This window comes from Sinohyriopsis cumingii, chromosome 12 (assembly GCF_028554795.1).
Source record: "Sinohyriopsis cumingii isolate HCF-2022 chromosome 12, ASM2855479v2, whole genome shotgun sequence".
Classification (NCBI taxonomy): domain Eukaryota; kingdom Metazoa; phylum Mollusca; class Bivalvia; order Unionida; family Unionidae; genus Sinohyriopsis; species Sinohyriopsis cumingii.
The window spans coordinates 108280218-108302646 of NC_142972.1; the positions used below are offsets into that span (position 1 = coordinate 108280218).

Here is a 22429-nt window from a genome sequence, read left to right on the forward strand (position 1 = left end):
GCATCATCAATAATAACAACAGTAACAACAATAATAATGTAAACAGACCGCATGAAATGTTACTGGAACTATTCTTTATTGCTACTTTACGTAGCACCGAAAATGCTTTTTTCTTAAATACTAAGTCCTTGTTACTATTGTATAGCTTAATATGTTTGCAACGAAAAGCCGTTGTCCATGTCAGAGGTTGCATCCTCCTGCTAGAAAATTATATTATCATGTACATCGACCCCGTTTGACTCCAGGTCATATGCCCATGCTCAACAGCATCTCTTTATTGTTGTTTTATATTACCTTGACTAATGAAGGACAGATAAGTATTACATTATTCAAATTAGTTTTACCTCACGATTAATTACTAATACGTTAAAATCTCACTATCAAATGCCATAGCTCTGGCTTGATAAAAAAAAACTATGGGTTTCATAGTTCTAGGAACTTTCTAGAACAGGATAATAGTACGTATGATACAAACGACGAGTTTTCCGTTGCCTATTACTAATGAGAGCAAAGTGAAATGTTCCTATATATGTATCTGAAATTATGGATAATGAATCTATATTATCAGGTATGGACGGTGTATTTAATTATTTGGTATCATTTAAGTATGGGAAGTAAATAATTAATTATCCTGATATAATGTAAGTATGGACACTGAATCTAATTATCTGATTTAACGTCTATAATGATTATCCTAGCATGAACAAAAGATGTTTGACGTATTTAATTGATTCATTAGTCTAAACATAATGATCTGTAGTACAGCTAAGATTTCTTCCTATGTTGACTTTATCTTTCGCTAACCAAGTATAGAACGGTGACCCCACCACCCACCCCCCAACCTATCTGGTATTTAAAATCCTGTCAAATCGGTGCATACAAACCAGCAGTAAAACAATGATTTCCTATAACAATTTATTTTTTGCAACTTTTGCGTTCTTTGGCAATTGAAAACTACCTTCGTTTTACATGACAAAATCTATTTGCGAGTTACTTCACTTCTATCAATGCGCGAATATCATTAAATAATATACCGTATTTTCACACATCTCATGATTTATACACGATTTTACATACTGCAGTTTATTTTTAAATTTATACAGATATAATCTTTAATAATTGTGTGATAAGGATTTTCCATAGCTTATGTTAAACATAAGACAGCATGAAAACAATGGATGACAAAGTTAATTCTAACGTTATTTAATACACATACCCAATATTCTTCACTACTTTTAACTAGTACCCACTTTCCTCTGACCCTTCCAGTTCCATTTTTGACATTTCGACATTTATGTTGGCGTGTGTGGTCAAAGCCAATTGCAAATCAAAATGTAGACATTCTCCTCCACAGTGCATTGCCATAACGGAGTAATGGCTTACTAGCGGGTCTTGCAAACTTAAATTACCTTTATCGAGCCATACCCGTGTGACATCAATAGCAATACGATTTTCCTCCAAAAATGTCATGTGTAAGATTAGTCATTCTATAATCCACTGACAAATGAAACAAAACTACAGTTAATTAAATGTGACATGAACCTCACTTGCATCACTTGTCACATGACCACACAACTCTAGCAACCGAAGTCCATGACTTCAGAAGTTTAAAGTCACGTGATATCAACAATTAACCAATTTCCAATGTTTGACACAAAATTTAAACACAGTAAAATTTTGATGTACTGTGGCTGAAATTAGATCGTTATTATGGGAACTGTACATGATCTAGGCACTAGTGTTTAACGGGAAATCAGTTATTTCATTAAAGGCCAATGTGGGTATGTGAGAAAGCTTGCCAGTAGCTTCTTGTGGGTCGGTGGTTCTTTCCAAGGTTTTCCCGGATTCTTCATCCACCATTAATGCTGGCCGCCATGTTTAGCCTATCGTGTGCTGAAAGATGGCATTAAAACCCCCATTTTATTAAAGATTTAAAATAACTGAGAACTGGGGAAATCTTTCTTTGCATGCGGCGTGAATCCCTGAAAACGTCGTGAACTTCACACTAAACTCACGAGGGTTAGCAGCTATACACAAGACAGAAAACTAGTTAGGGCGAGGTGGGCATAACATTTTATCGGGTTGGGAATATTTGTTAACAAAGCACCTTTTCTAACAAAGTTGTTTGTTTTTCTGTACAAGTTACCTTTCATTCCAAGATAACATCCTCCGAGAAATCTTTATTCCACAGTTTCAACTGTTGTGCTAAGATGGAAATATCGCCTATTATATCACTGCTTTTTTCTCATTTTGTATTCACATCGAAGCAAAATTCCATTGTTTCAATACCTATGGACATTTCATGAAACAAGGATGAATGTCAAAACTTTTATTAGTAAAATATTGATGCCACGATTTGATTACAAGTAATAATGAAATTTGTTCTAATCCTTGAAGAACCCAAGTACAAGTTCAAGAATTCCAAGTTAACTGAAAACAAACTTGCATCTCCACAATGAACCATATCTGTAAACGAATTTTAGTTCACAAAGTCCTCATTTTGATGGTTGCCTTCCTCTATTTGATCACATTTGTGACAGAGTAAGATATTTAAGGTAGTTTAATTATATTAAATGCAAAATATTTATAATAGTATCTGATCTGAAATGATACGACTTGACATGACCTTGATCACTACGTCTTAGGCAGGATTTGCAGGTATTTTAGCTTGAAGTTCCACAAATAGGGGTCATTTTCTAGTACACAAAAAATGGTCTCCACACCCGTCCTTACATTATAAACTGGATTCACTAAGTATCAAAGTGCAAGTTGCAACCACTCTAATCTAGAGCAAAGAAACAGAATGCTTAAGGTAACTTTTTTTTTTTTACTAAGCGAACTAGCATGACCAGAGAGACTCAAAGAAATACTAGTGCTCATCTCATATAAGACACTTCACAGCTAAAAACAAAAGATTCAGACCAAAACTGGTAATGTTCTTGACATCTTGAACAGAGTAAGACCAATCTTTATGGTTACACAAGGCTAAAACAGCTGCATCAAGACACGGTTCACATCTTGTATTATTTCTCCAATTTGATGGCTTTTAAACAATATAAATGCAATTTTAAAATGGTACGTGTTTTTGTATGCAACTATTTCCTGAATAGTTATTTTACCTTTTCCATGCATTTATGAAACTATGTTGCTTACCTGTGGTTATGCCAAGACAGAACTTTTTAACACTGATCCGAAGGACACGAAAAACTTTACCTTTATATAATCAACAAGACACCAGTGGGGAAAAAGAAAGAAAAGGCACAATTTTATTTAAACTTTTATTTCAAATAAAATGAAGGTTAAAGGGGAAGGCTGAAAATTATCTTACATTAAACAAAACCCCGTCATGTACAATGGCAATTTTGAGCTCAATTAATACAAGTAAATTATCCCTCTTCTCAATTTTCTTTCTTCAAACAGCCTTCAGACACTTCTGAACATACATACACAACAAGTGCTAAATGAAAAGTAAAAAAAAATGTTACAATTTTTTAATGTTTTGCTATTTTTTTGTGATTTTTAATTCTTTCCTCATACTTTCAATATCAGGGGTAATGTTTAAATTAAGAAATTTTCTGACCACAGAATACTGCTTGATTTTTTTGTCATTGTGCATTTACACAAACGTACACAGTACCTGCTTATGGTACTTTTAATACATCTCTAAATTACACAAGATATTTTATGACGGGGGGTATTTTCATCCTTTTTTGTAATTGGTGTGAGAGTTTCCACGACTTCCCAACAGGCAACTATTCTAAAATTTGGATCCAAGAACAGAATTTTTCAACGACATTTTCAAGTCAATTTTTCCATTTAAAGAATTTGAAGGCAACAAATACACAATATCAACTGGTGCCTACAGAAATGAATGCAACTGATCTTTAGCCGTAACAAATTATGAAAAATTGATCTGACAATATTACATGGAAGCATATCAGTTGCTCTTAAAAAGACAATCTCGCAAGAGTATAGGTTGATATAAATATTTTCCATGGTTCAAGATAGCTGTCCAACAGTTTTATTAAATGATCAATGAAACAGAAATATTAAGCCCTATTGGGAAGTGCGCCACAGTGCCATTTCTATATTGCGTCTGGACGGCCCTTTCCAGCTGCTTGTTGGGTGGCAGCCTCCTTGGCTTGGTGAGCCTGTAGTACAGCAACAGCTTCATCAACCTGTAAAGGTAAAATGTTATACAAGAAATGAGACAATGATTCCAAGAAAACAAGAAAGGTACAGGGAATACTAGACAATGGTTCATGAATTTCATTTGTGTTTATATTCATATATGGTTTTACTGTACAATTTAAATGATTCTCAAGTTGCAGAATGGGAATTTATTGTTTCTATTTAAGTGTATTTAGTTTTCATCTTTAAATTCAGTTTGTACCAAACTGCTCTCACCGCAGTTTTCATAAGGTCGTTATAACTGTTGACATGCATGCATCTGATTACATCACATGAAGAATATTTTCTTGAGCTCACATTGTGGAAGCATAACCATTAATGTAGCAAAACTGTCTGTGTGGCAATGTAGCTTATATTTTCACAAACTAATTCCAAACCCTACAGAGCTCAATGGTTGATTGCCGTCTCTCAACTTGACATAATCCTTTAAAATAAAATCATCTTTCCCATAATGCGATATACTCAAATTTTAATGGGTTTAATGTCAATTTTCACCTGAAAATGCATTGCTTTGATGGACACCATTTAAAAATTTTATATTAAAAAAAATCAGCATGACCTGGCACACGTTTTTCATAAAAAAATTATAGAGTATAAAATATCCTAGGTCCTTGGTATGGTTTGTACCGGTCCTTACAAATGGGTTATTTTCTTGCTATATTATTATAACTTAATAAGGCCAGAAATAGTTCTTACTTAAAAAAAAGAAAAAAAAAAAAAAAAACAGGAAACCTCAAAAAGTATTTACTTTAAAACAAGCAATATCAGCCACAGAAATGAAATGTGCACGACTTTACCTTTGCTTTCAATGACTCCGTAGACTCGAGCATGTGCAGCAGCTCAGAGTTGTCTATTTCCAACAACATTCCAGTTATCTTTCCAGCTAGGTCGGGGTACATGCGCTGGATCAGTGGGAAGAGACGCTCACCCAGCATCTGTTTCTGCTCCTGGGGAGGAGCAGAGGCCAGCATATGGGAGGTCAAAGGCTCCTGACCCTGGACAACCACTGCCTGAGGTGGGGTTTGTTGTTGCTGGGTCTAATAAAGAATTAACAAGATAAAGAACATTGTTTGTTTGGACAACAACAAAAATATGGCAAGATAATAAAAAAAGTACAAGAGGCCTTAGTGGACCCAATATCTTTATTCTGGATGACACCTGTTTTAACATATTTAGTAACCGCAGCTATACTGAAAGGTAGAATGGCATCCTTTCTATCAAGTCCTTCATGCTAGAGTGCTTTCTACAATTCTATTTATGAAAACAAGTTGTTTAAAGGATTTACACTTTGCAGCAATGATGACCACATTTGATGGCCAATTAACACAATTTATATAGCTTTTAAAGTTCTCGGCAAAGAATTGGTCTGGTAAATTTGGTCAAATTGTGTTAAGACATTTTATGATGAGCTGACTAAAGCCTTTCCACTTATAGTAATTTTGTATACACATTTAATTTAGTAATTATACCCAAATTTAATTGCAAATCAGGATCATGACAGGATGTTTTCTGTCCAGCTTGTCTAATTCAGTTCAGCTGTTTTCGAAAAGACATTTTAATTATTCTTTGCTTTTAGCAACGGTAGCTATACTTTAGGCAGATTGATCTAACTTGAAAGGCCATTATGCTCTGTCCCAATTTTATTATTAATCAGTGAAGCCATTTTTTTTTAAAAGTAGCAATTGTTGATGAACAATGGATGGAAAATACATGATGGATGATCAGGTGATATAAAGATTAAGAAAATTTAAAGTTTAAAGGATTTTAAATTAAGTTTTAAGATAGATAAATTTTCCTCTTTGCAAAACACTTCATATCCTAGTGACACAAAAACCATTTGCTGGAACTGAAGTGAAATATTTAGGAAATATAAATTGCTAAAACTATTCAGATACTTAATGACATGTACACACACTTTACTATACATGATCTTGAAATTTGCCTTATAGCTTTCTTAATTTGGTGTTACGATTGTAATCTTCTATACAACATTCAATATCTTGCATAACATCAGAATGCAAGAATATTAATGGTTTTGGCATAAGTTACTGCCCTTTAATATTTTCCAAGATTATTTATCTTAAGGTGTCCGTCAACAGATTTTGACAAAACTTTCACTGTTCTTTCATTTAGAATGTTCTTTCTTGACTTAAGTGCCACTTTAATCACAAATGTCTTCCATGTTATGAGCGGACAAAAACTGAGGGAAAACTTAAAATACTGAGCTGTAACCTTGAACTTGAAAATAAAGAGACCAACAAGATAGGGCCACCATCAATTGTAACTGTAAGAGTTCATCAAATTTCACCCCCAATTTCAAATAACTTTCAATTTATAAAGATGAAACAAATCAGCCGTATGAAAAAATGGATACACCTCGAAATGAAGCATTTTTTTTATTTATAGCTTTTTAATGAAAATTAAAAAAAAAACTAAATCAGAAATGTTTTCACATTACCATCTCTATTGCAATACACAAATGCCCTGCCATAAATATTTAGCATTTCTCCATCAGCTCTTACCGCATGCCTAGCAGAAAACAAAAAAGTGCAGAACATATTCAGATTAGCCCTACCTGTGGTACATTGCGCATTGGAGGCTGCGTTGGTAGCTTGTATGGGCGTTGTGGTTGTTGTTGGGGAGGCACACTGGTGGGAGCAGTACGTCCTGGCACATTACTCTGTGTAACTGGCATAGTGGCTCGAGGTTGGGTAGTGTTCTGGCCAGTAATTGCCCGCACATTCATACTGGGACGCATGTTGGTCTGTGCTGTTCCTGTTGGGCGAGCTGGTCTTACTTGTGGCCCAGCTGGCATGTTCTGGAATCCACCTGCTTCAGAGACAAAGGGCAACAATATGTCAAATTCTTATCTTTCTAAGGAAAAATAAAGATAAAAACTTAACCAAAAAAGCTTACTTTTCATGCTATTTCACAGCTTGGGAGTCAACATTTGACATGTATTATATTGTGACCCAAGTAATGATAACAAGTGATCTACAAGATGTAACTTTCAAACACTGACACCTGTACCAGAAAAGTAAATACCAAATCCACAATACTTATGCAGGTGATATTACAGAAAAGTGTAACAGCCCTGTTATTTTCAAAAAACCGAGAAGAAAACATTCTAATTATTACTGACATAAGCACCAGATATTTGACACTTTTTGTTTCACAATTCACAGGCGACACACACCCAACCCAATAGGCTGAAAAACAAACAAGATAAAAATAACTAGCCCAAATTCTTACTCTGGGCTGCAGGCTGGTTGGGTCTAACTGTCGGCCAGCGAGGTCCAGCTCTCATCTGCGGCATTGTCTGTGGCGTAAAGAAACCTCGTTGGGCAGCCTGTGGCATTGTTGGTACGAAGTATCCTGCTCCACCAGCTTGGAACATCTGGCCCATCTGTTGAGTCTAAATAAAAACAGTTCTGGCAAATTTTAAACAATTCACTAATGTATTAAACACAAACTTCAAACAGACATATGAAAATAGCTTTTATCTTAAGAATATGCATATTTAAGCCAGATATATGTGATGTTCAAGATACCAAATAAATATTCCACTAAGGTACAAAATTTCATTCAATTGATCAAGGGCTTTTCCAGGCAGAAGCCAAAATTCAAGAACAGTCAGCTAAATTATCCAAGCCTTAAGCTGCAACTGCTTCTAATGCTGTTGATTGCAAAGTTATGAAAACTATTTCAACAAGTCTGGTATATTGCTTCATGCATATCTGAACGCCGGCATCATCTGTCTAATAGTGAAAGGCCTTTACACCAAAAGTTTCTGTCCAAGTTGATTAAATTCTGTATAGCAACTAAGAAAGTGGTTTTAAATGAATTATCATTGCTAGTAAAAACAGTATTATCTATGGAAGAGCACATCCTTTATATAAATCTGGAAGTCTTTCAAGTTGGAAATCTTTCCTGGTCAAATTCTGTTCATCAGCATTTAAGCATACACTTGTCAATTAATTCCATGTTCATATACACCAACAAATTACAGGTCAGGGCTCAAGTTCCATTCCCCACCCCACCTATGTAAAACTCTATTGGTGAACAAGTTGGGTCACAGAATTATACACCCACCTCTCTCCCAAATCCAAGCCATACCTCACCAATGAGATCAATCCATACAGCTGCCAGCCCTCCAGGCTCACAATTAGTGAAAATAGGGATTAGTGAATTGTGACATGAATTCGTAAAGTTATCTTCTAGTCCGGGAATATTTATAGGAACAAATGTTTAGCATGGTCTCCAGCTGATAAATGTAGATTGTGTTCAACAAGAAAACTTGACAATGCTTCAGCAATGGTAGCTTGCAGTGCTTCTGTCGATGGCTTAAAATATTCAAGAGCTGAAATCTGCTGCGAGTTCTTAGTTTTCCCAAATTCTATGTGCTTTTTGCTACCAATGTGCTTCCTCACATTGTCTTTGCCACCATGCCCAATGCTAAAATTTGTGAAACACTGTGTGCAAAATGCATGATGTATATTGGTGCTTAATGGCTAAATGCACGGTCGATTTTTGGTATCTTCCAAACTAAACTTCACTTCCCTTTTTGTGCATTGCATCTTTTTCCTTGTTGGTGAAGACATTTCAAGATGTGATGCCGAATGGTAATTCAAATCAGTGTTTGCGGCACATGCACTGAGCAAAATTCCAGTTAGGCCCCAGCTCCTCTCAAAAGCATTTATAAAATTACCCTTTTACAGATAGATCAAAATACGCTAAAATGCTTGCTACCGGACAAGCTGTACCAATCAGCTACATTTTCACTAATATCACGACCAGCAGTACCGGGCCAATATCACGACTAGCACTTAACAGGATATCGGTCACTTTATTAAAGATTTAAAATAATTGAGAACGGGGGATTTTTTTGCATGCAGCGTGAATCTGTCAATCACTGAAAAAGATGTGAAATTCATGCCAAAATCTTGAGGGTTGGCAGCTATGAATCCATGGTCAAATAAAGCACTCAACTCTTTTGACAATATTTAGTAGAACGATTTTTCCCCAGGAATGTCTTCTGGCATCACAATATTCTAAATTTCAAAGCAATCAACTTCATTCTGATATGAATTGCATCCAGACACAATAAAAATTGGCAATAACCATTACAAAAATTATGGGAGCACAAAAATTTCTCAGCCTGTTAATTTGTCAATGAGAACTATGTGTACTGAGTAACACAAAAACATCTGAAAGACAAACTGCAGGGCTAGTTGCGGTAATATTATTATACACTGCATCAAACTACAAGGCAGAAAAGGGTGACATTTTTAAAAAAATTGTGGGAGGCTATTTACCGATATGCTCATCGTCAGGTGAGGACCATAATAATTACTAAGCTTCAAGATGATCCACTAAAAACTGAGTGACTTGCTCTTTTGGTAACGTGCATACAATTAAATTAAAACAAAACTTGAAAAAATAATATAACAGGGGAGCAAAGTGTATCTTCAGATGATTACCAAGACTAGTTGCATTAATGATATTCTGGTTCACAATATATGGACAAACATGCACAGGAGTATTATACCACTAAAATGAGTTAAGAGAATGGAGTGCTTGGATTTTCAAGACTGTAGCACAAAGTAACACAGTACAGTATATGCCTGGTCTGTGAAAACATGACCTAAAGTACAGATTAACCTGTATCCAATGACAACCTCTTAGTGTCCTCTGCCCCATGTCGGGTTCCACAGAGACAGGATTCACCAAATATGCATATATTTTATATAACATGGGAGATAATCAGCTATATATATATATATATATATATATATATATATATATATATATATATATATATATATTTATTTATTTATTTTATAGCTAGCTTTAACAAACGGGGAAAAACTGTCCTTCATGGTTGTTTTTCAGAATTTCCTGTAATGCACATATACAAAGTCATGAATATCTAGTCTCAAAATTGCAAGTGATCTGGTGGTTTGTATGACAGAACGTCATAAAATTCCTACATAAAAGGTTTTTTTTTTAACGATTATTGCAAATATTTCATAACTTATCCTGGTGCAGTGTTGTAACCGCAAGTCAAGGTTTCTGAATCTTTGCAACAATTTTGTTTCTTCTTTGTCAGATCAACTAACCCAGCATCTGACACTTTTAGAATCATCGATCACCATTTGGCAAACATATCCACTTCAGCCTTCACTGTCCCTTTTACTTTGCAAATTTACAGTCTTGAAGTTGAAAAGAATTGGTAATATTCTGAAGCTGAGCTACTCTTTGTCCCACCTCTAAAAATAATACCAAGTTCACACACAAGAAATATAAGGAAATGGCATGAACTTAAGAATTTCTCGAGTACACACTTGTCAGCTACAACTACTTGATGTGAATTTCATGCAGCTTTTTTGTAGTAACCTACACATGCAGAATCTGATAAAAAAACATCCTTTAAGAAAGTTTGTTTGGATTTGTTTCAATTCAGCTGATCTTACCAATTATATTAAATTTTGTACTGTGCATTTTTATATTTTTATGTTCCCTAGCAACATTACTGGTGAACTGTACAGTGAAGCTGGCATAAAATGAACTATACTCTGAGCCATGTCTGGTGTGATATACTCACAGTATAGACCTCTATACAATAACACCCACTCTTACAGGGAACTTCAAAATGTTGCCAGGAGGAAAAGCCAGTCCCCAGAATTGTTCAAGTAAACACTGCAAAGGTATGCAAAAGTAAAAAACTGAATATTTGCCAAAGGCGTCCTTCTTGCACTACCTGTATCCTCATGCTGGCTATCCGCTGCATGTACTGGGAGGCAAGGTGGGCCTTGCGGTCTTCTTTGCGCTGAGCTAAAGCCACATACAATGGCTTTGCTACCACAATGCGACCGTTCATCTCAGTCACAGCCTTAGTTGCCTCTTCAGGTGAACTGAAGCACACAAAGCCAAAGCCCTTGGTTCTTCCATTCTCAGTCATGACCTAAAATGTAGGAAGTAAACTGTCATGTAAAGTCATTTCAATCTACAAAATTAAAATTTTAACTATATTTTGCTGCCCTGCATTATGCTGCTGTGGGGAACAAAATAATGAACATAAATTAGTTTTGTTTCCTTTCAAACTTTTAATTCTAAAGAATTCTAAGTAATCTATATATACATCTTATAGAAAGCAAACATTTCCTATTACACAGTATTAAAAAAAACAAATGCTAATAATCAGAATCTAGTCAAGTAACAGTTTAACCCCGAATTTATCTGTGCCAATAAAAGTGGGTATAGAAAATTTAACCTTTGTTATATTGACTTACACCTGCATGAAATAGAAAAATTAAATATTTTCTCAGAAATAGCAAGTATTATAATCGTTATGTCTTTCTTCTGCCGATAGACTAGAGGAAACAACGGCATTGATGAAACCTGACCCGGTACACACCATCTGCATACTAGTAACTTCAGAAATCTCGAACGACATCATAAGTCCATTAGTCAAGTGATATCAACAACAAACTATTTTAATGTAGGTGTGAGAAATTCACTTATATTAAATGAAGTCAGATACCTATTGTTTGACAGAATCACATACTGGAAGGTATTAATTGCATATAGTCATTGTCTGGTCAGTCTGATTTATTAAGCAGAAAGCACATGTCAACGTATTCCTAGTTTCCTCATACCCCTGTGACACCACGTTTTTTTTTTATATTTGGACATTTATGTTGGGGTGTAGTGTCGGAGTCCATTCCTTATCGAAAAGTTGGAATTCCCAATGCCGTTTGATGTTGGCATGGTCTAGCCGCTTACTAGCCAGCTCAGCAAACTTAAACAACCTTTCATCGAGATATACCTGTATGATAGGAATATGATGCCTTTTCACAGATATTGCAATCATAGCATTCGTTATGTATTTAATCCACCGACAGACGAGATGAAATTATATTGTTGAACAAATTTGACCTGGATCTGGTCATTTGCATTCCTAGTCAACTCTTGCAACCTACATGTCAATGACATCAGAAGTCATGCAGTCAAACCGTTTCTGTGTTGATGTAGGAAAACAAATCGAGCATATAAATGAAGGTCACACGTTTGGTAGAAAAATGAAAGAAGAAAATACTTCAAAATATTTATTGTGAAAAGAACGACTGAAGATCTGTAATTGTTGCAGCAATTTGAAGAAAACCAGATTCACTATGCACAGAGCACGTCATTGTAGTAGTCACGTGAACCAACAAAAACGTCGCTGACATGTGCTCTATACTTCTTGAAAATGGTTTTCTCCACCCTGCTGTGATATAGACAGGCTTCTAGTAGTTTTTCTCATAATAAATATGTTGAAAGTTAAGTGTGCATGACATGACGAATGCTATGCTCATAATTTTTGGGAAAACTGATAATTGCTATCAATTTCATGCAGGTGTATCTCGAAGAAAGGTTGTTCAAGTTTGCTGGGCCAACTTTTCGATAGCGAATGGATTCTTGACTCTACACTCCAACATAAATGTCCAAATATTAAAAATGGGGTGACAAGGGTCAGAGGAAACTCAGACTAATGTCAAAGTGGTAGTGCCGTGATACAACAAAACTCCATAAGTCGTTCTCAGAATATCTATGAAAATTTTGGGTTCTTTCAGTGCATTTTTATTACAGCCACTACTTTTCCAGGGCCATTTCACAACACTTGAGGATCACAACATCCAAGAAATGAAACTGTTTAACATTGGAAATATTAAATGCAAAACCATTAGATTGAAACCAAATCAAATGCCCAAACATATGAAATCCAAGTCAGTAGACTGGATTTTTATACACCATTATCTTTAATAGTGCATTTGTAAGAAATGTGAAATAATTTTCTTTTAGCTCTTTAACAAATTTGTGGGCAAAGACTTATCTTCAGGCAGATGTACCAGGATAAACATTTTGTAGCATGTGAAAAGCATTCAATATGTTTCACATTTGATGCCACGCATTTATATTCTAAAACCTATTTTCACAGGGTTACAACAATGTATTAGTGTGTGTGTGATTTGGATTTTTAATGAAGCTTTAACAATTTCTAGTCATATCACTATGATGTCTGCAGTGGGACAGTTTATAGTGATGTCTATAGCACTGGGGCATCATGCCACAGACATGTAGCATGATGTCCCTACCAGTCACATTATCCTGACACCAGGCTGACCAGTCCCAACACTAACCTCTCAATGCTTAACATCAAGCAAGGCAGCTGTTAGTACCATTTTTATAAGTCCTTGGAATGACTCAGCCAGGGATTGAACCCACAACCTCCCACATCTGAGGCAGACGCCCTAACCACTAGGCCGATATTAGTGTGCATTTATTCTACCAAATGCAGACATAAATATTGTATTATGAAGCACCTTTCCTAGTCTACTTGAATTACTTGAATTTCAACATGGTGTCATATGCAGGACATTCACTAACAAGCCTTCTAGTTTGTCCATAACCATTAAAGCTGTACAAATTTTGACCGAAGGAATACAGTCCAAGAAAGTGAAGAAGTATGGCAATATGACCAGCTTACAAACTTGCAATTCTATAAAATACCAATCAATTATTGCAATTTTTTAAAAGCCATTTCATTTCTTCATATCCACTTAACCTTGAAAATTCAGTATATCCACTTGGTCAATTTTCCTGCCAGAAGCTTCAAGAAATGTTGCAGAGTGCTCTATGAACAAGATGGCAGATGAAGCTCACATCAGCCATACACTACAACTCTGTATTTCTGTTCCCCAATTAAAGGAGGAACAAGTCAACTGTATGTGGCTAGTTCCAGGGTGTTTGGGGCAGATACTTTTATGCATGAACCCAGTCTTAACACTTATCTGTGGTATAGTTCTAAGTATCACAGTCTTATTTTTTGTAAGACCAGTTTTGATCTTTAAATTTTCTACTATCACATCAAATTTAGTGCACAGCTCAAGTCCCACAATATCTCAAGTAGGATATTTTTCTTCAACAAGCATTGGCAGCCATACCCGAGAGAGATCTGCATACCTGTACAAAATCTTAAAGCAGTTTATGTTACAGTGCTTTTTGTCAAATTTGGTCAGATCGTTTGAAGCTGTTTTGTAAATGTTATCATTTACATAAATCTGAAAGCCCTTCATACTTGGATGCTATCAAATTCTGTCCATTATTTTTGCAAAGTCATTCATATACTTTTTTCAATACCCAGCAGCAGCAGCCACCATATTTGATGATTGATCAGCATCATCTGTAAAATTTAAAAACCCTTTAATGACAGGATACACTGTTGAATTTCATCTCAACTGGAGTTGTGATTTAAATTAGCAACAACACAAGATTAAATATACTTCAAGACAGGAGACACATCCTAAATGACCAACGGAACCTACTTGTGTTCAAGAAACCAATCAATAAATAATTCAACTATAAATCTTCACAAACCCTGGCACTGGTGATTGTCCCAAACTGGGAAAACTCCTTGCGCAGACGCTCATCATCAATGACATCATCCAGATTCTTTACATACAAATTGACACCCTGGTAACGATTGATACGCTCCATTTTGATGCGTTCGAATTTCTCCTTCAGCTCAGCCTGTCTCTCAGCCTTCTTTTGGGCACGACCAGCAAACAGCACTTTGCCTCTGAGTTCCTTGCCATTCATTTCTTCCACAGCCTTTGAAAATAAAAATAAAAATCTATAAAATGATGTTTAATCATTTGAAACTTTGGGAGAATAAAACAGACTGCAACAACAGACCTGTGATTCCTAATAGGACCATCTCATCACACAGTCAACTTTTTATTCCATACATTAGACAGTAAGGTGTACCAAAATATTATATACTGCTATTGTCAAGTTGGAAAACATGCATTTAAGTAAAAAGTTCAAGTGTGATTCAACACTGCTGTAGCAACGGTAAAATTTTATTTGTGATTATGGAAAAAATTTAAAATGATAGATTTAAATTTTCAAAGTCTTTTAAAAACATCCAAGTAATGGTCATCTGTTCTATTTTCTCAAACTTTCAAGGCTCTGAAAATGCTACCTCGTTTTTCCCAAACTGTCAAAGACTGCAAGAACCCTGCATTATGTTCAACTAAAGAGTCTGAAGTACACAAAGACCTTAAATACCTCCAGCAAGATTGCACAAATTGCAGTTCTCAATCTGATACAATCATTTCGATGTTCTTTCCTTGCATGGCAATAACAGTTATCTCTACCACTGATACATACTTGCATCATCATGTCCAATAAACAACACTGCTACACCTTTTTAACCAGAGAATCTTAATATTCCTTTCCATTCTCTTTTGCAAACCTTGTAACTTTCTTAGTAGGTTTATTATCATTTTAAACATGTCTTCAAGAATAATCATTTAGATGTTGTACATGAAAATTACGTTTAAAATGTCCAAGGTATTCCTGAAAAGTTGGTCTGGTTCCCCATCAAACTTCAGGAAATTTAATATGAAACCCTTATCTGTAACAAACACGGACAAGCCTCCATGAGGATTTTACCACACCATTCATATTCTTTGCTACTATTCTGTATTTTGAAGGGTTGTCACTGCTAAAACAGAAACCTCCTCATACTATGCTTTCGTTGCTATTATATGGAAAAAAATGTAAAATCAAACTTTAGAGACAAAATCAATTTGTATTTTGTCTGCCCATAAAAGTAGCCCCACATGAGCAATTTCCAAACCAGCATGGATTTTACAAAATCAGTTAGCTATTCAACCCAAAGCAGACAACCACACAATCACATCCATGCTCTGAAAGACAAAGATTTACCCTTTCCGCCGACTCTGGCTCCTCAAAGCTGACAAATCCGAATCCACGTTTCTTCCCATCAAATGTTGTCATCACCTGTTCAGAAGAAAACCATATATATATATACACCAAACCAAAATCTCCATGAACATAGACAAAAAATTAACCACTGAGCAAGTTTGACAATCAATAAATTTCAACTGATTCCCAACGCTAGCAATTCTTCAAGCATCTTGCATGAAGTGAGGGAAATCAGTTTAAATTAAAATATCGATAATCAATTAATCTAAATCAACCATAACTGCAGCTGGTCTAATATTACTTTTCCCCATGTAAAAATGTCGGTCAATATTCAAAACATTTTGCCAAACGTCTGGTATTGGATATCAAGGGCCAACATGAATACTATACCTGCCCATTCATAATTCCCTGGGTAATATAAATAGTTATAGGGTACCCATTTAGTTCATGATGTAAAAACAACAACACATTTCCAAGTTCAGATCAAAGATTAATAATCCATAGTAGATTGTAGACATCTGTCTACTGATCTTACATTCTTACATTATCTATGAATGTGACCATTTGGCTATGTACGTCAAACAGTTTCCTTAATTTCTATTTATAGTAACTGTATAAAAAGTTGCCAAGAAAACAGCTGGGTTTCTTGAATTTGAGACCACAAGTCAGATTCATTATAGTCTGAAGCAGAATCAAGTAGAAGACCAGTCTATACTGAAAATGCATGGCGCCAAATACTAACTGCAAGAGGCTTAATTGGTGTAACTTCTAGATGTTACTAAATTTTAAAAAAACATTAGAAGGATTTCGTTAAACAGAAGAATACGAGGCATCAGGAAAAGGACAAATCAACAGCACTTTACACATTTTGAAACAGGACTATGATAGTGGTATAATACAAGATCTTTCAGCGCAAGTTAAACGCGACGTTGACAAGTTACTGAATGTGCATAAATAATCTTAATTTTGTTTTGTGTCTGTATTTTCGTAGTAACCCATATCAATTTAGCTGATTTGTTAGAACAATTTTAAATAACTTTAGCAGAACCAGCTAAGTTGCAAAAATAATTTTACATTTTTCTTTTGTATAATTATGGCATACGATATATGCTTAGGCTGTGCCTTTCTGCCACTTATAATCCTAATCATTATGCTTTTACTTCTCAGGAGGGTTGACGTGTACTTATATAAGGCAGTTCAGGTTCACATTAAGTACAATATCCTTATCATCAGGTACCCAGGTAACTGATCATTAGGACCGATGGGTACCCAGTTGACTTTAGTCAAACGTTTGTCATCTTAGTTGAATACGTCTTAAATGGTGCATCTCCGATTTTAAACACATGCTGGATAGTGATACAATTAAAATGTTTAAAAGGAAAAACTATAATAACAGAAAATATAAAAAACATTTACAATCCTTCAAAAAAAGTAATTTAAAGCTTTATTATTAGATTTTCCAACTAGTCATAGATTACTGTTTTGTAACAATCACACTTTAAATCAAATCAGGTATCTAATATTCCATCACAGGTTCATGTGCAAATGCAGACTGCACTAGTTTGTTTGATACCTTTGCACTGATGATTTTTCCATAAGGCTCAAACATTTCCCGCAAGCCATCATCATCAACATCTTCTGAAAGGTTCTTGACATAAACATTGTTGAATTTCTTCACTTTATCTCCCATCATCTCCAACCGCTCACGTCGGTTCATGAATCTGCCCACAAAACTGCAACACAAGACAGAAATTTTAACCATTTATACTGACAAGACTAAACAAGATGTTTGCTTGTAAACACAATCTGCACATTTGCCAAAGCAATACACACTGGCATGGAGAACTGGCGCAAGGGCGAGGAGATCCAATGACATTTACACATCTAGCATTACTGATCCACAATCACACCAACTCTCATTTCTTCAAATAAGAGTAATGGTGTGTGGTATTAAGAAAATATTAGTATACTGTGGTATGGATCATCACCAACTGCTTTTTACAATATTTGTACAGTATAAAAATTAAGAAACAATCGACATCATTAAGACAACTGTCGTTCACACCTGACTGTTAGCAGGCCTGCCAACCCTGACAAGTCCGTCTCGGTAAGGCAGCCGATTTTCTCCCCCAAGATTTACCAGTGTTCAGTAAGGTGTAAAAAAATTAGTAACTGCTATTTTAAAACTGGAAAACGTAATTAAACATTTGACACAGCAATAACATTATGTTAAACTGAAAGTTTCTAAAGGACGTGTAGACCTTATTTACTACTAATACAGTTGCACGAACTTTAGTTCCAAACCGTATGCAACTCAATGGCTTGTTGCCATCACTCAACTTGATTAACTCTTGGAAATTCTTTATTCCATTTCGTATGACGGCAATCATATCTCCCACAACTAGACGTACTCAAATTGGCATGTGATGTCCAATAAATATAACTGTCCTTTCCTTTTATTTACAAGAATCTGAATATTCGTTTTTATTCTTCGGTGTTGATTATTAACACTTTCTAGAGGCTTATTTTCCATTTCGTCTTAAACGTTTATCACTTTTGGGACTCCTTTTAATAAAATTTTATAATCAAGTTTGACCATGCAGACGCTTCGCATGAACAAATAGGTGCAGTTTAAAGCATCTGGGGTGCTGCTAAGAGCTATCGGCCCCGTCTAGTTCAGGTCACCTCATTGCAAGCGATCAATCGAATGGTTACAATGTTTGGAAAAGAATGTAATCTAATTAAACTAACTTAAATATCATACTCATTCACAAATGTGATCAATGATAACAAGACAAAAACAAATACATGACATAAAATTCCATTTGACAAATGTGTTTTACTAATGAAAAGGATACAGAGTGAATGCACAATGAACAATTATATTGTACAACTGTATTCCTATATACATACATGCAATATATTGCTATCAGAATGGAACAGAGTGACCGTTCCAAACTGAAAATTGCAAGGAAATTTTGTAAATAATATTTTTTAAATAAATCTTATTTTTTTGCCCAAAAAACGTACACCTGTATTCAGGTCCAAAATACAAGACAAATACAGATAAAATGGGGCACCTGACATCTATGCACAATGTATGATGTCTGCAGTGTGGCAGTTTATACTGATGTCCAGCACTGGGGCATCATGCCGCAGACATGTAGCATTCATGTCCCACCCCGTCACATTATCCTGACACAAGGCCGACCAGTCCTAACACTAACCTCTTATTAATGCCGAGCGCCAAGCGAGTGAGCTATTAGTACCATTTTTGTAAGTCTGGCATGACTTGGCTTGGGATAGAACCCACTACCTCCTACATCCGCTCTAACTGATAGGCCACCGAAGCGGTCTGTAGTTAATTTGCAATTGCTGAAATGGTACTCAAATATATCCTCTCAGATGAGAAGAAATTTCACTATTACTTGCAATGAAATCACTAAAGGCATCAATAGTCTATCTTAGAATAATAAAAAAATAGACTTTTGTTTCCATAAAAGGAATCTTGTTTGTGAATCTGAAACATCTAGTCTGCTTCATGCTGGAATGATCCTTAAGTTGCATTCCACAAGAAAGCAAGGCAGGGAACCAGACTACTCAATAACAAAGCAGTGAAGTAATGAAATGCATACATGTGAAGGTTGTTAAAACCAGCTGGAACAACAATAATGATGTTCTCTCGGCAGTCGCACATATTTATTTTACATAAAAATGAATACCTTTATTAGAGAAAGGGCTTTATTGACAAATATTCACAACACAACAATAAAACGAGTATTCGGCCATTAAACAGATTAGTTCAGCTCCTTCCATGCGGTTTTCTCGATGTACAATGAGGATGGTACAATTTCATAGTTATGGAGGTCCATCAACAACTTGTACCCTCGCTTTTAGTACGATCTGTTTTTTAATCCTGTTGTGCGCAAGTTGTTGTGGTATATATATATATATATATATATATATATATATATATATATCAATCAAAACTGGTTATACAAACTGCATTCTAAACACTCTAAATTTTATTTCACAAGCTCCACCCACAACTCACCCCGAGACCTTAATCAATTGATACATTATGCAATGCCATATCAGATTTTTTCTTATTCATTTGGACAAGTGTTGTGGATGTGTAAATATAGTATCTTGGCAAACTGAATACCTACACTTTTTTACCATTCAGCAACATGCCATTAACTTTCTCTATGGCATTCCTTGCTGCTTCTTCAGTCTCGAAGTGGACAAATCCATATCCTCGGGATCCATGCTCATCGCAAACAATCTACAATTGAGAAAATGGTTATTTAATTATTCCACACATCCAATCTGCCACTTCTATGTCTATGTGATTCACGAATATTAAAAATAATAACATGCATGCCCTTTTTTATTTTTTTGTAAGCTCCATCAAAGTTCAGACATTAACCAGCATTGTCTGTTTTCCTGGTGATTCTTTATCTACCTTATTTGTTTCTCAATATCGAGCACGGTTCAAATGTCTTTTTGACGAGGAACCCTCAGAGGGCTTAAGAACAAACAATAGTCTATTATAGACATGCTTTCTCCTACATCTTTCATGAGCTAATGGTGGACAATGCTGTCTTTGCGGTAATAATGCTAGAATTGTGGCAGAATGGTTCACAAGTTCAAATCCCATGCTTGGATCAGCCCAGACTAAAGTTTCATTAAAAATTACCTCAAAATTGACGCAGTAAATTATATTGTTTATGACGACTGATTTTTGCACACTGACAAATTGGGTCAAACTGCAAACAAAAACACTCATCTGCTATCATATAATGAGTATTGTTTAAATGATTACACCAACCAATCTGAACAGACCCAAATTGGCTTGCACATTATGAGACAGTAGAACTGGACCCAAGAAATTTTGCAGTTGGTTACTAAAGCAATGCAAATGGTAAATAATAATGGATTAAAACTTTAACACAAGTTTTGCTTATTTAAAACCAAATAAAAGAAATGGTGTAATGACGAAGTGATGTACAAATGTTAATAATTTGCAAATCTGGGATGGCTGGCATTAGCAAATTATGTTCCAAAAATATGCAAACATGATAGTAATGACAAACTTGTGGGGGCAGGAAGCAAATAAATGAACTTTTAATATTTATTAAAGACAATGCAAAAAGGTTGGCTTTAACAAAATTCTACTCGAAATTGATGCAGATACTGCTTTCATTGTTGTCTAAATTTAGCTTGGACAGACGGGTCAAAAAGACTTGTGAAATACATGTGCAGCAACGTATTCTTCATTATGAAATATGGGTAAAGCACTTAGGTAAACTGTCGACTTTAGTCAACACTACCGAGATGTCTAATCAAACCAAATGGATTTTAAAACCAAAAAATGTTTTATCTGTTTTTGGACATGTATGACAAATGCGCATGTCCAGCGAAACAAATATGAAGAAAAAAAAACAATGAAAACAATTACACAGCTATCAGAAACTGAGGCAGATGTAGCCAATAGATGTTGTTCAAGTCTTTCTACTGAACTTGGAAACCAATACTTCTGCCTTCATGCAGTAAATGATCTGCAGTTTTGAATGGTGTATATTGTCTGACTCTGGACTTGAACAATTACCACTCAGAACTGAATGTTACACATGTCACAGTGTAGCCCTCATATTAAAAACAAGCAGACAAGATGAAAAGCAAGAGCAAGTCTTCACATAAAAGCGACTAAATGATAAGTACCAAAATCGTATATGAGGAACAACTCTAATGCCCTCTTTACATCGATTAAGTTCTCAGTGTCTAGGCATACTGACATGATCAAATAATTAACATGGACATGGAGGGGGTGGGGTTCAAATCCTACGAAAAGTCACATTGCGTTTGTTGATTTGTGTAAGGAGAGGTTGTAAATACTTGTCCTCCGTTACAGACAAATGCAAGTGCCAGCTACAGCATGAATTTTCAATTTAAAGAACAAAAAGGCAAATTAAATCTATTCAAGACTGATGAAGATTACAGTAACTTGCAAAGTGAAAGTAACATCTTGTAATGATTCTTCACCTCATGTATAGGTACAGTACCGATATAGGAAAAATAAAAACAGCAAACGTCCATCTACAGGGCTGATGCTCAACTGAACAAAAAACTGTCAAGGAATTCTAGATGAGCGTAATGCTTTAGTTTTATCTTCCCAATCTTGAAACCATGTCTGATATACATGAGGAATATGATTTTCAAATTAGCTGCTGTGATGGATATACTGAATGTCAGTTTGACACCATTTTCATTTAAGACAAAGAGCCCCAGAGGAGCATTTTGTTTGCTTTGTTACTCACCTTTATTTTTGTCGACTTGGGTATTTTAAAATTCAAAGAGTAAAGAAAATAAATCTGCACCTCAAAAGAGTGTTTACTTGGGTAAAAGCACAAAACCAGTACTTGCATGTGCCAGGTTTACACATTCCTTAATTAAATTGTCT

The 22429-nt window shown here is 35.3% G+C and overlaps 1 protein-coding gene across 1 annotated transcript in view; it reads right to left on the minus strand.

Annotated features, from left to right (window-relative positions):
- Window positions 1-3264: 3264 nt before the first annotated feature.
- Window positions 3265-22429, minus strand: part of LOC149787222 (polyadenylate-binding protein 4-like) — a 33716-nt gene continuing 14551 nt past the window's right edge. The window contains exons 3-11 of the mRNA XM_089977718.1: window positions 20136-20251; window positions 17540-17699; window positions 15967-16041; window positions 14611-14844; window positions 10952-11155; window positions 7444-7606; window positions 6767-7023; window positions 4989-5228; window positions 3265-4178 (exon numbers count right to left, since the gene is read on the minus strand). Of these exons, the coding sequence (XP_089833844.1) occupies window positions 4086-4178; window positions 4989-5228; window positions 6767-7023; window positions 7444-7606; window positions 10952-11155; window positions 14611-14844; window positions 15967-16041; window positions 17540-17699; window positions 20136-20251 (1542 nt within the window). The 3' untranslated portion in view covers window positions 3265-4085. The remainder of the gene's footprint in view (window positions 4179-4988; window positions 5229-6766; window positions 7024-7443; window positions 7607-10951; window positions 11156-14610; window positions 14845-15966; window positions 16042-17539; window positions 17700-20135; window positions 20252-22429) is intronic.